Source organism: Onychostoma macrolepis, chromosome 01 (assembly GCF_012432095.1).
Source record: "Onychostoma macrolepis isolate SWU-2019 chromosome 01, ASM1243209v1, whole genome shotgun sequence".
NCBI classification, from domain to species: Eukaryota; Metazoa; Chordata; class Actinopteri; order Cypriniformes; family Cyprinidae; genus Onychostoma; species Onychostoma macrolepis.
In genome coordinates, this window is record NC_081155.1 from 45,678,831 (window position 1) to 45,692,151 (window position 13,321).

General features: G+C 39.4%; 1 protein-coding gene across 11 annotated transcripts in view; it reads left to right on the forward strand.

Annotated features, from left to right (window-relative positions):
* The window catches only part of zgc:152904 (uncharacterized protein LOC767777 homolog), a 297,739-nt gene that overhangs the window by 229,406 nt on the left and 55,012 nt on the right, over positions 1-13,321 (forward strand). For all 11 annotated transcript variants that reach the window (XR_009271358.1, XM_058776316.1, XM_058776298.1 and 8 more), the window contains 2 exons: positions 1,784-1,953; positions 12,577-12,722. Coding sequence is in view for 10 of the 11 variants with exons in the window: in XM_058776316.1 (XP_058632299.1) it covers positions 1,784-1,953; positions 12,577-12,722 (316 nt within the window). In the remaining variant the exon portion in view is untranslated. The remainder of the gene's footprint in view (positions 1-1,783; positions 1,954-12,576; positions 12,723-13,321) is intronic.

Sequence of the window (13,321 nt, forward strand, 5' to 3'; positions counted from 1 at the left end):
AAGGATGTGAATTGCTTTTGTCAAGAGAACATCATTATTTATATTCAAGAAAAGTCCTCCCCAGCCTACTGTCACTAAAATACTGAACTGACACAAACTAGAGCTCATAATTGTTAACCAATTCAATCACATTTTTAATTAATTATTTTTATTATTATTATTCTGTGTTTTTGTTTGAAATAAACAGAGAACATCCATCCTTTGGTAAGAGTAGAAGTCACAATTTCAAACTGTAGCTGACTTATTTGGGGGATATCATATTCATAAATTAGTTTCCACAAAGAACCCAATTGTTCACTTTTAAGACGTTACTGTTGTGATTAGTAATTAATTGGTTATTCTTTATTAATTGGTCATAGTTCACAAGTAGTTCTCAATGAGGAGATTTTTATTTAATAATTATCAAATATCTAATAAGGAACTACCTTTCTCCTAAATTTGCTATTACTTACTGCTTAGTTAATCTTGCTTCTCTATTAGTTAATAGTATTAAGTTAAGTGTTAATGTAGTACTACCTATTACTTCCTGCATAGTTACTTGTTAACAACGGACCATTATTCTAAAGTGTTACCTATTTTTTTAACTCATACGGAACTTAATAGATGTAGAGTGTAGAGATTGTAAAATTGGGTTAATAAAATCATATTTTCTTGACCTGGTAAGGCCTCTAGCAGCTGCATTTTGGACTACCTATAGCTTGACAACCACCTAGCAGTACATTACAATAGTCCAGTCTGGACGTCATGCATGCATAGCTTTTCTGCATCAGAAACAGGTAACATGTTCTGTAGCTTGGCAGTGTTTCTAAAATGGAAGAATGTTGTTTTTGTAACATGAAATGTTCTGCTGTCTAACATAACACCCACATTTTTGACTGCAGAGGAAATAACAGTACATCCATCTAGATGCAAATTGTTGGTCCAATAAGTAATACTGTATATCTGTCTTATCCGAATTTAAGAAAATTATAGTGGTCATCTCATCTTTTACACCATTACATTTTACACTCTGTTAGCTTAGATAATTTAGATAATTAGACCAGTTTCATCTGGTCTTGTTGAAATATATAATTGAGTATCATCAGCATGACAATAGTAACTAATCCCATATTTTCTAATAATATTACCAAGGGGCAACATGTATAATGAAAATTGCAGAGGGTCTAAGACAGATCCTTGTGGCACTCCATACTTTAGAGGTGTTAATTGCATTGATTCCCCAGTTTCCAGAAACAATATTGTGCAGCACAACTGTTCTCAACATTGATAATAATCAGAAATGTTTCTTGAGCAGCAAATCAGCATATTAGAATGATTTCTGAAGGATCATGTGACACTGAAGACTGGAGTAATGATGCGGAAAATTCAGCTTTGATCACAGAAATAAATGACATTTTAACATATATTCACATAGAAACAGCTGTTTTAAATTGTAATAATATTGAGAATTTTTTTACTGTATTTTAATCAAATAAAGGCAGACTTGGTGAGCAGAAGAGACTTCTTGTCTTGATCACATGGTCACAGCACTTATTATATTGGACATATTCATATTTATCATATATATTTTTATGTTGTTACCATAAAATATGTTTGTTTTTCCCTTTAAGAGTCTGTATGCAGTCATGTAGAATCTGCTAATTAATGACTTTTTTCCCTCCAAATTAATTTACACACACTAATTGAACTGGGAAGAGATCCATATTCTATAGGCTGTTAACTCAATTACAGATGTGTTCTCAGCTGCAGTCAGTCATCTCATCTGATGGTTTGTTGTCCACAGGAAGGGTCACGTGATCGAGCGATCAGAGCAGTATGTGCTTAACACGCTGGATGGGGGCAAAAGCACGCTGACCATCAAAAACATCCGGCAGGGTGACGGTGGGCCGTATACATGCCGTGCGAGCAACAAGGCCGGGAGCTCCGAGAGCCAGCTCTTCCTCAAAGTGTTCGGTGAGGAAACGTTTGCATCTTTTGTACATTGATTGATTTTTATAAGGTGTTTTGTTGTGGCGTCTCAGAGGAATCTTTCCTCATGATGGCGGTACAGACGATTCTTCTTTTCTTTTTACGTTTAGTTGCTTTCCACTCAGATTCTCTTGAAGAAAATGAAGCAATGCATCTTCGGATGCACCGGCGGCACAGTAAATGTGCTGCTATCTCGAATTTAATTTCAGAAAAATTAATGACTGTTCAATTATCATGAAAAACTCCAGCAGGTTCTTTATGGGACCCACATTCAATTTCTGTTTTCATGAAGCTGCTGTGCATATTCACAAACTGATTATTCTGATTGGACCTCCTGTCTGTCGTATGGAAATGTATGGATATTTATTCTCTGCCATCACGAACCTCCAGACGCGTGTTTATATGACGCTCGTATTGGACAGGAGTTTTGTTCTGTAAAACGTGGAGCAGAGACGAGCTGAACAGGAGAGACAAGAAACAAAAACCAGATAACAAAACACAAACAGCTGAAGAGTATAAAGATGTCAGGCACTGCTAGATATTAGTGCTTTGCTCCTCAAAAACCTGATTAAAACACAGCTCCATTGTGGGAAAAATATTTAGGGAATCCTCTGATAATAACGGAAATGAAAAATATATACAGTATATAAATTAAAAGAATAACTTTAATATAGGTAAAAAAAATAGAGAGTTTGTCAACAGATATTCAGCAATACAGTCAGTTTATAAATACTGGTATATATTAAATTGTAATTATATGATATAATTAATAATTGTATTGTATTATTATTATTATTTATAATTACATATAATTAATAATAATAGAAATAATCTACAAATTAAATATTAATATTATTATTTAATACATTATTATTCCATCTTTATATATATATAAATAAATGGCAGTTCAGTATAGATACTATACAATTTTAATTAGCTTTTACTTTTATACACTAATTTTTAATTTTAATTACACTTTTAGTAATTTTATGTGTTTTTGACTTTATTTGTTGTTATTTTTAAATATTACAATTTAAGTTTAATTAATTTTTGATTTAGTGTTGAGTAGGGCTGAAACGATTCCTCGAGTAATTCGAGTAACTCGAATACAAAAAATCATCGAGGCAAATTCTTGTGCTTCGAAGAATCGTTTTAGTCCATTTACTAGGGATGCACTGAATTTTCGGCCGCCGAAAATATATGCCGCGCCACTCAGCAGTGTTCAGGTTTCACTCTCATCACTGCGCCGCGTGACGCTCCGTTCAATATTCCGCTCTATCAATGTGCATTCTGCTCATTTACCACTCGTGCTCACCGGAAAAGCTAAGTCCGCTCAAATAACGGGTGATAAGAAATTTCTATGTAGTATACTTGTTCCTGTTTGCAGTAGTGTTACTGTGCTGTGACATGCTGTAGTACAGCTGTACTGGGAAACGCTGGTGAAATCTCCTTCACTGATCTGCTCCCCGCTATGCTGCTTACATGCGCTGATAATAATAGCTTTGCCAGGGTTTACACAGAATCATTTCTATTCATTTCCCACTGATTTACTCGATCTGATGAGCATTAACTCATATTACGCGATCATATCTCTGTATGAATGAATGGCAGAGATGCGTGTTTTCCTTTACCTCACACACACACACCCTGAAGCGCGCGTGACACTCGCAGTGATTTCAGCGTCTGCCGTCTCAATGAGGACATAAACACTCGAACAACATCTCCAGAACTGCTCTGAGAGTCACTTCATGAGCATTTCACCGTTTCATTTGAGTAAAACTAGCGTCATATTGTCACGCCCCTGGACTGTCTTGTGTGTGTTTTGCTCCCCATGTGTGCCCTGTGACCCAGTTTCTGTCTCCCTTTGATTGTTTAATTTGATTCCAGGTGTGTCTCCTTAGTCCCTTGATTGTCTTGTCTTTATAAGCCCCAGTCCTTTCAGTTAGTGTTTGTCGGTCTTCAAATGTCCACCCTACCTGTGGTCTGTGTTCCTATCTTATATTAAACTCCTGTGTTATTGAAATCCTCGTCTCCTCGTTCCTGGTTCCCGTGCTCCACGTGAGCTGTGACAGAAAGACCGACCCAAAACAGTAACCTCCGTATTTTTCCCTCCGTTTTGTTTCCTCGTTTTACCCAGTGTTTTTTCTTTCCGTTGTGCCCTATGGATCCCCATGTTCGGCCCGAATTCCTCCTCCTCCTGCTGGAGCAGGGGGACAGATCTCTCGAGGACCACACCAGACTGTTCCTGATGATAGCTAATGCCACCAGCTACCCGGACGGCGCGCTCTGCTCATTCTACAACGCAAGTCTGAACACCGCGTGCAGAGCGCTGTCGTCCGAGGATGGTCCTCGAGAGGATTTCGCCGCCTTCGTGGAGTGGATTCTGGTGAGAAACGGATCACCCCTCACCGTCTCTTCCGAGGATGATCTCGCCAGAGCCACTCCTGACCCAGAGCCCAGCCCACCAACTCCCAGCGGTGCGGAGCATCAGCCCGAGCCCACCGATGACGGAGAGCCATTTCCCGCCACGATCTGTGAGCCAGCGCGAAGCCAAGCGACTGAGTGGAAGATCGTCCCGGAAGTTGAGCCCAACTCGTCAGATCAGGTGCGAGAGCCGGCGTCAATGCCCATCGCGAGGGAGCCAGCCATTGACTGTGTGAGCGCGGAGTGGAGCTCCGCCCCCTACATCACGGCTGAGGGTGAGTTGATTGTTCATCTGGGGCTGCTGGACATGGAAGGGGATCTGATTGACTGGGAGACGGATCTGGAGGTCGACGTTTCCCTTCACCAGCCGCCGTTCGCGGTCCAGGAAAGCCCGCCGGCAGAGAGTATGGCAAGCCCGCCAGTGCCTGCCCCTCGCAAGTGCCCGCCAGTGCCGGCCCCTCGAAAGTGCCCTACAAAGATTAGCCCTGAAAGCCCGGAGGCTCACAAATGACCGCCCTCCCACCCGCTCCAGCCTCCTCCACCGCTGTCGTCTGGCAGCCCCTCTGCTCGCCCTCAGTCCACCATCCATGCGGTGCGAGCCCCACGAGACTGCCATCCTCCAGCGTCGCCGGGGCTGGAGTATCCCTCACCTCCGCCTCCAACCTCCTCGGCCCGGACTCTGCCTCGGTCCGTTGACCCAGCGGCTCCACCTCGGCTCCTAGCTCCCTCGCCTCCACCGTCATCCGTCGATCCTCCAGCTCCACCGGGCTCCCTCGTCCCTCCGGCTCCGCCTTGGTCGGGCGTCGACCCGCCATCGCCTCAGGACTCCACCTCTGGCTGCACCTCGCCGCCCGCCCCACCGCTCAGTTGGGCTCCTTCCTCCCGCCAGCTCCACCTTGGTCCTCAGTCGCCTGCCCGCCGCTGATCTCCGAGCTCCGCCGCCTCGGTCGCCAGAGCACTCGGCTCCACCTTGGCCCCGGATCCTCGGCATCCCCTAGCTCATCGGCTCTCCGTCTCCACCTCGGCTCCTCCACCACCTGCTCCGCCGCTGGTCGGCCCCTGGAGTCGGCGGCCATGCCTCCTCCATGGCTCCTCCCTCCGCCGGCTCCACCGTGGGCCATCATCATGGCTGTGGCCTGGGTCCTGCCAGGCTCCTCCTGCTCCGGGTCCCTCCTGTCTCCTCCCTGGCTCCTCCCTCCTTCGTCACCTCCCTGGTTTCTGTCAGCCAGGCCCCTCCCGGTGGTCCGTCCTCCTCCTGAGCCTCCGCCTTTGTTCCCACCCGTTTCCCCCCCCTCTGTTGTTCCACGGTGCGAGGACGCACCTTCCGGGAGGGGGGAGTAATGTCACGCCCTTGGACTGTCTTGTGTGTGTTTTGCTCCCCATGTGTGCCCTGTGACCCAGTTTCTGTCTCCCTTTGATTGTTTAATTTGATTCCAGGTGTGTCTCCTTAGTCCCTTGATTGTCTTGTCTTTATAAGCCCCAGTCCTTTCAGTTAGTGTTTGTCGGTCTTCAAGTGTCCACCCTACCTGTGATCTGTGTTCCTATCTTATATTAAACTCCTGTGTTATTGAAATCCTCGTTCCTGGTTCCCGTGCTCCACGTGAGCTGTGACACATATCATATTCACACAGAAATTTAAAGGAATTCACGGCAACCCGTCAAAATAAAAGTCTGGTTTAATTTGAAGACATTGCAGCAGAAATATATTACTATTGTTCAATGTACATACTACTACTACTAAAATTATGAAAACTTTATTTTTTAAGGAATGATCACACAACATTTCTTCCATGTTTTAATTTTAATAGTAAATCCCCTTTGTTTGCCAAAAAGTTTAATTTTCAATAATTTAAAGATAAATAAAATTTATGTTTTATGCCTTCATTTGATAACCAGATACACAACACAGAATTTCTGTGGAGGAAAAATAAAACATTTCATAAGGCTATTTTAAGAATAAATAACAATAAAACATTAGATGAGAGAAAATAAAACATAACTTTATAATTGTCATTTTCTTTAATCATAGCTGTAATTATAATAACACCTAAAATATGTTGCATGTAAAAAGTGTTTGTTTCATCCACTTGAAGGGTGGGTACATTGTGTGCAAAACACATGATCAGGATGGTACCACCTCCGCCGCATTTTGAGAAAGGAAAAACCCTGTTTGCAGGACTATACATTATTTGGATAATTAGTCAAAAACAACAACAACAACAGTTATGTCTGATTCTGTTGCATAGAACTGAATAAAAAATAATACATTGATATTTAATATTAATATATTTTCTGTCCAATTTTCTTTCAATAAAAGTGTGGTTATTTTATTGGCTTGTGTTTTTTTAAATTCTGTCATTAAAATTGAGTTAAATTAAAAAGTCTTAAAAAACTACTTTATATTATTGAATAAAATAAATAATTATTACAAAGCAGTTTTGGTTTTCGACCAAGCACATCCAGAATTCTTGGTTTCGGCCCAGAATTTTCATTTCGGTGCATCCCTGTAACTGCATAGAGTACACTGTGTTTGCAACCACATGCTCCTTTAAAGGATTACACACACCAGTATGCAGAGACATTTAAGAGGGTTTATTCTCCAAACAACTTTAAATTCATGTTGCTGAAAAATGTGTTAATAAATGTTGTGTGTATGGACTCTTGTTTTTGTTCCACGTTAGCCTCCTGCCCTCTAATTTTTACCTCTTACAAAAGCCACAAAGTAAAGGCTTACAGTGGGGCAAAAAAGTATTTAGTCAGCCACCAATTGTGCAAGTTCTCCCACTTAAAAAGATGAGAGAGGTCTGTAATTTTCATCATAGGTATACCTCAACTATGAGAGACAAAATGAGAAAAAAAAATCCAGAAAATCACATTGTAGGATTTTTAAAGAATTTATTTGCAAATTATGGTGGAAAATAAGTATTTGGTCAATAACAAAATTTCATCTGAATACTTTGTTATATACCCTTTGTTGGCAATGACAGAGGTCAAACGTTTTCTGTAAGTCTTCACAAGGTTTTCACACACTGTTGCTGGTATTTTGGCCCATTCCTCCATGCAGATCTCCTCTAGAGCAGTAATGTTTTGGGGCTGTCGCTGGGCAACACGGACTTTCAACTCCCTCCAAAGATTTTCGATGAGGTTGAGATCTGGAGACTGGCTGGGCCACTCCAGGACCTTGAAATGCTTCGTTGCCCGGGCGGTGTGTTTGGGATCATTGTCATGCTGAAAGACCCAGTCACGTTTCATCTTCAATGCCCTTGCTGATGGAAGGAGGTTTTCACTCAAAATCTCACGATACATGGCCCCATTCATTCTTTCGTTTACACGGATCAGTCATCCTGGTCCCTTTGCAGAAAAACAGCCCCAAACATGATGTTTCCACCCCCATGCTTCACAGTAGGTATGGTGTTCTTTGGATGCAACTCAGCATTCTTTCTCCTCCAAACACGACAAGTTGAGTTTTTACCAAAAAGTTCTATTTTGGTATCATCTGACCATATGACATTCTCCCAATCCTCTTCTGGATCATCCAAACGCTCTCTAGCAAACTTCAGACGGGCCGGACATGTACTGGCTTAAGCAGGGGGACACGTCTGGCACTGCAGGATTTGAGTCCCTGGCGGCACAGTGTGTTACTGATGGTAGCCTTTGTTACTTTGGTCCCAGCTCTCTGCAGGTCATTCACTAGGTCCCCCGTGTGGTTCTGGGATTTTTGCTCGCAGTCCTTTTTTAAAGTAATTTGAAATTGATTTTTATATTTTTATATATTTGTATTTTGAATGTAATATGGCAATTAAATGCATTAGTTTTATTAAATGGGTTTAGTTTTATTAATATATGCAATTTCAGCAATAAAAATGTATTTTTTTCTAAAAAGGAAACAAATTACTTGTCTTATTTAGTATTGCTCTTTAATAAAGAAAAAATTATTCTTATCCGATTAATCGATAGAATTTTCAGTAGAATACTCGATTACTAAAATATTCGATAGCTACAGCCCTAGTATTGAGTTTTAGTTTTATTGTTTATTATTTTATTATTTATTTATTTTTTTGAATGTTTTGGTATTCATGACTAAAACAAGTAAATGATTGAACTGATTAAACTGATTGACTGAAATGATTAAATACCAAAACTTTTCTATGCCAGAAAACGTTTTATTGGACATTCAAAGGCTGCATATTGAAAACTTATAATTTTCTAGCCTTGTATTAAGAGCAAATAGTGCAACCTATCTGGGGTGCGTTTCCCAAACACAACTGTGGTCACAAGTTCCATTGTTACCAATAGAATTTAATGGAACTTGTTACCGTAGTTATCTAACAGTGCTTTTGGGAGTTAGTAGTAGAATTGGAATTAAGCGTCTGCTCTTGACAGTGACCGTAATGACAGCAGGTTTCTCTGGCTGGTTTTGAGGTTCATATGGTGCTCTGTGTTTGGTGTGAGTGTGAGTCTGCTGACCTCGCTGTCATTACAGTCCTCGTGTTTACAGCGTGTCGCCTGTCGTCTGAACACTGTCACCGCTCTCAGGAGAGCATGTTGAGAAGAAGAGCACAACATACGAGCATCAGTTCACTGTCAACAGCTGCGGTTTACAGCCATTGACAGGAGCTTCACAGTCATTCATTCTGCTGTGCTTGAAGAAAGTGCATGATTATCACAAAATATGGGAAAAGTACAGTCAGAAAAATGCTGGGTTGAGAGCAGTGGCGGCTGCTGGTCTTTCAAAGAGGGGAAGCTCATTTTCGGCCTACATCATAAAAATGTTCCATTTATTTATACGTAAATTCTGTTCCTTTTCAAGAAAATGCTCTGTGACCCTGTCGTACCAACTAGGCGTCTTTTCCAGTGACGCTAGCCTAGCCTACTGTATGAATGAATGAATGAACAAACAATATTAAAAAAAAAAAAGATAGTAAACTCGACGGAGGAAATGTGGGAATTAGGTTAAACTGAAACAAGGAATGTGGTGTAATAGGGTTGTCACGATACCATAAAAATGTCTTACGATACTATACCAACTTAATTTATAATTCAATTCTACAAAATGAATCAGAATTTAATAAATAAATAGATGTAAGTGAAAACAGACAATATTATTCTCTGAATACTTAATTAATGTGAATGAATGACTGGCTATTGTTATCCATGAAATGATCTAAACAAAACTCATCTTAGCACTGCACAGAAGCTGCATGAAGTGACATTTAGATGTGGCATTTATTCATTTATAATTGCATAAATAATGTTATGAAATTAATGTTTTAAATACTAAATTCTGAATATAGAAATATGTTGGGAAATAATGTAATATGCCTACTTTTAGACGGGAAACTTAAAAACGTCCAGCAGATGGCAGAAGTTCGTGACTGAGTCATTCAAATGATTCTTTCAAAACGGCTGAATCCTTCAGGAGTGAATCAAATGACTGTTTTTATGAATGGCTCAGTGAATCAGTGATTCTCCCAAGACAGCGCGGATCTGAATTTGAACACAAACGAAACAAAAACAGCACTCTTGCTCGTGTCGTATTGCCTAAGTGTCAGGAGCATTTTTTTGCTCGCATATCTTGAAATTTCCGAGTTAGCAGCATGTATATTAAAACATAACATTATAAATGAATAAAAAATATATAATGATTGATGAGAAACAAGTGCAAAGCCGCTATGGGACTGAGCTCGAATAGCTTCAGCATCAGCGTCTTTTTATAGGACAAAATCGCTGTCAATCAAAAGGAGATGCAGTCTTTCGACAGACCCTCCAATCATCACGCAGAAGCCCGGAGTCCAGGCCAGCCCACTCCTCCATTCACCCCCAGAGACGCTGAGCGTCCGTGGGCGGGACATAATCGCAGCATTTATCCAATGACCGTCTAGTTTCGAGGCACTGAAAAAAACTGTTCAAAGCAGCCCCATTGAAGTCAATGGACTCTAGGCTTCAACGGAGAAATACACTGAAGCTACGGGAGTGTATGAGAAGGAAATCGAGTCCGACCTGCTGTATGTAGCTGATTCTGAATGAACTCGTCTTCGAGATGAACGTGTTCTAACGCATTTTTAGTCAATAAAATGTTAACACAATAGTACATATTTTCCCATTAATTTTTTGACATTATAGGGGAAGCCGAGCTTCCCTTGCAGTCTTAAAGAAATCCCCACTGGTTGAGAGTAACCCGATTTGGGTTGCTTTGCAACTCGTGGATGGGTCATATTTTAACTTGCCACAGTGGGTTGTTCATTTAACCTAGGAAAATGGGTTGATTTATGCTAGTTACTGATATACTAGCTTATTTTTACCAGCTTACCATACATGGGTTAATATTTTCGGATTAACTTAGTGTCAAATTTTGTAAAATACACTACACAACCACTGCATTTGCACAATGCATCCATTTTAAATAAATTATTTTTGCCTAATTCAAGAAAAAATCATTCAAATTTCAGTTTAGTGTATAGTATATACACACAAACTGGAAATACGAAAAAAAAAAAAAAATTATATATAATAAATGTGAAAATAATAACCGTTGAGGGTCTGGCAACTATTTATGGGCAATAAATATACACCAATGCCAGGGTTATTATCATTAACTAAAACTATTTAAAAAAAACAAAAAACATTTTGTTAATTGAAATAAAAATAAGTTAAAGCTAAATAGTAATGTTTAAAGAGAACAAAAACAACATAACAAAATGAATAAAAACGAAATTAAGATGAAAAATGAAAATATAAAAATTAAAATGAATTAATAATTATAATAAATTATAATATAATAATGTATAATAATATATAAATAATAAAATAAAATATCACTGACTAATACACATCCTGATAAAAATTACAGTGTATTTATATTGAATATTATTTAATCATATTCATAATTCTAAATTATATTAGCAGTTTAATCAGAACACCTTAGCAACACTCTTTTGCTGAGTTTCTTGCGTGCAAACTTCACTGTGTTTTGAGCAGCAATACATCGTTGACGTTTCCTGGAGTGTTTCCCAGCTCGCGCGTCTCCAGCGATGTGTTTGTCTTTGCTGGAGTGTGTGTATGTAGCAGACACATGCTTTCGCTCTCCGCAACCTCTGGGCATTTCTGCTATGACTCCAGCTACAAATAACTCCTTGATCTCTGCAGCCGCTTTTCAAAGACCCGCACTGTGAAGAGCTTTTTCTGCTGGCTTTCATTCACTCCAGCATGGATTTATTCAGCGGCACTCTGTGCGAGAGCAGGAACAGCTGTTATGCATGAAACTTGTTTGCCCTCGACTCTGCTGGTGTTTAGGGCAAAACTAAGAAAGATACATAGAGCAGCTTATCTGTGGGACACACACACACACACAGACTTCTAACAGGGTTTATCGGTGAGTTCAGCATTAAACAAGACCTTCCTGACGTGAACGTGTGTCACTAAAGACACTCTCCGGCTGAGAGAGTTCATGCACAGAAGACATTGCACCTACAGGAAAGACGTTCAGAGCATAAAGACATTTTCGAAAGATTTTTCTTAAAGAAAAAAAAAAATAGCATAAAGTAAATCAAGATTTTTTTATTATTAAAAATTTAGAAAAAAAAAGGGTTTTATTATTAGAAATGTAAAAATAAATGCATAAAAAAGGTTTCTGTCATTATAAATTGGAAGAAAATATTTTGCATAATGAAAATAAATGTTTTTATTGTAAACTGAAAAAAAAAAAAGATTTTAAGGGTTTTTATTATTAATTGGGGAAAGAAAATGCCTAGCGAAAATAAAGGGTTTTATTATAAATTAAACAAACAAACAAAAACATTTGCATGAAGCAACTAAAGGTTTTTATTATAGTAAAAAGCATAAATAATCTTTACTATAACAAATTGGGGGAAAACATTTTCATAAAGAAAAATTGTTGTTATTATTATTACTAATTATTTTTGTGATCATTAAAGCTTTATACCTCTTAATGTCTTTAGAAATTCTGTTCAGTTCTTTGCAGTTATCATTATTTGCAACAATTGTTACATTTGCATTAATACAGTCATTTTCTGTTTAAGTGTAAATGTGATGTCCTCTGTCAGACGGAACATTGTGTTCAGGGCATATTGAGGTGTAATTCAAAGCAATTACTTAAAAATAAACTCACAGAAACGTCTGCAGTGACTCAAAGCCGTTCGTCCATCTGTCTGTCTGTCTGTTCAGTCCAGCCGCACATCACTCAGCTGAGGAACGTGACGGCCGTGGAGGGAAGCGCTGCTATGATCTCCTGTACAGCGGAGGGAGAACCGCTCCCCGAGATCTCATGGAGGAGAGCCAGTGATGGGAAGACGTTCACAGATGGAGATAAGGTGAATAACAAACAGATCTATTGCAACTCACCCAAAACTCACCAAAAGGTTATTTTGCTCACCCTCCAAGATTTTACTTTTTCGCTGATTTTTAGCTGAAACTGTGCTCCTTGTTGATTCATAAAATGCAAATCAATGGCTACCGACACTTTGAGAGACGAAAAAGCAAATATAGGCAATACAAAATGAATCCCTGTGGCTCCTGATGATATATTGAGGTCGTATGAAGAGAAACAATCGGTCTGTGCAAGAAACTGAACATTATTTACAACATTATTACCTGTAATCCCGAGCCTCAGACAAACGGTTCAGTTCATGAACGAATCATTCTTTTGAACCAGTTCATCAAGTCGGACTGAATCAGCTGAATCAGTTCACGTCTCAAGCAGCACAGATCTACAAGTTACTCAATCAAACTCACTTGCAGACGCCTGACAGTCACTCCAACTGGAAATGAGCTGAAATAGTGGCGTATCTGATCCTGTGATTTATTTTATGTAAAAAGTTGAGCTGATGAAGGCTAGTTTATTCACTTAATATGCTTTAGACTTCATTATTTGTGCTAATATAATTGCAAATATGTTACATAATTGTCTGAT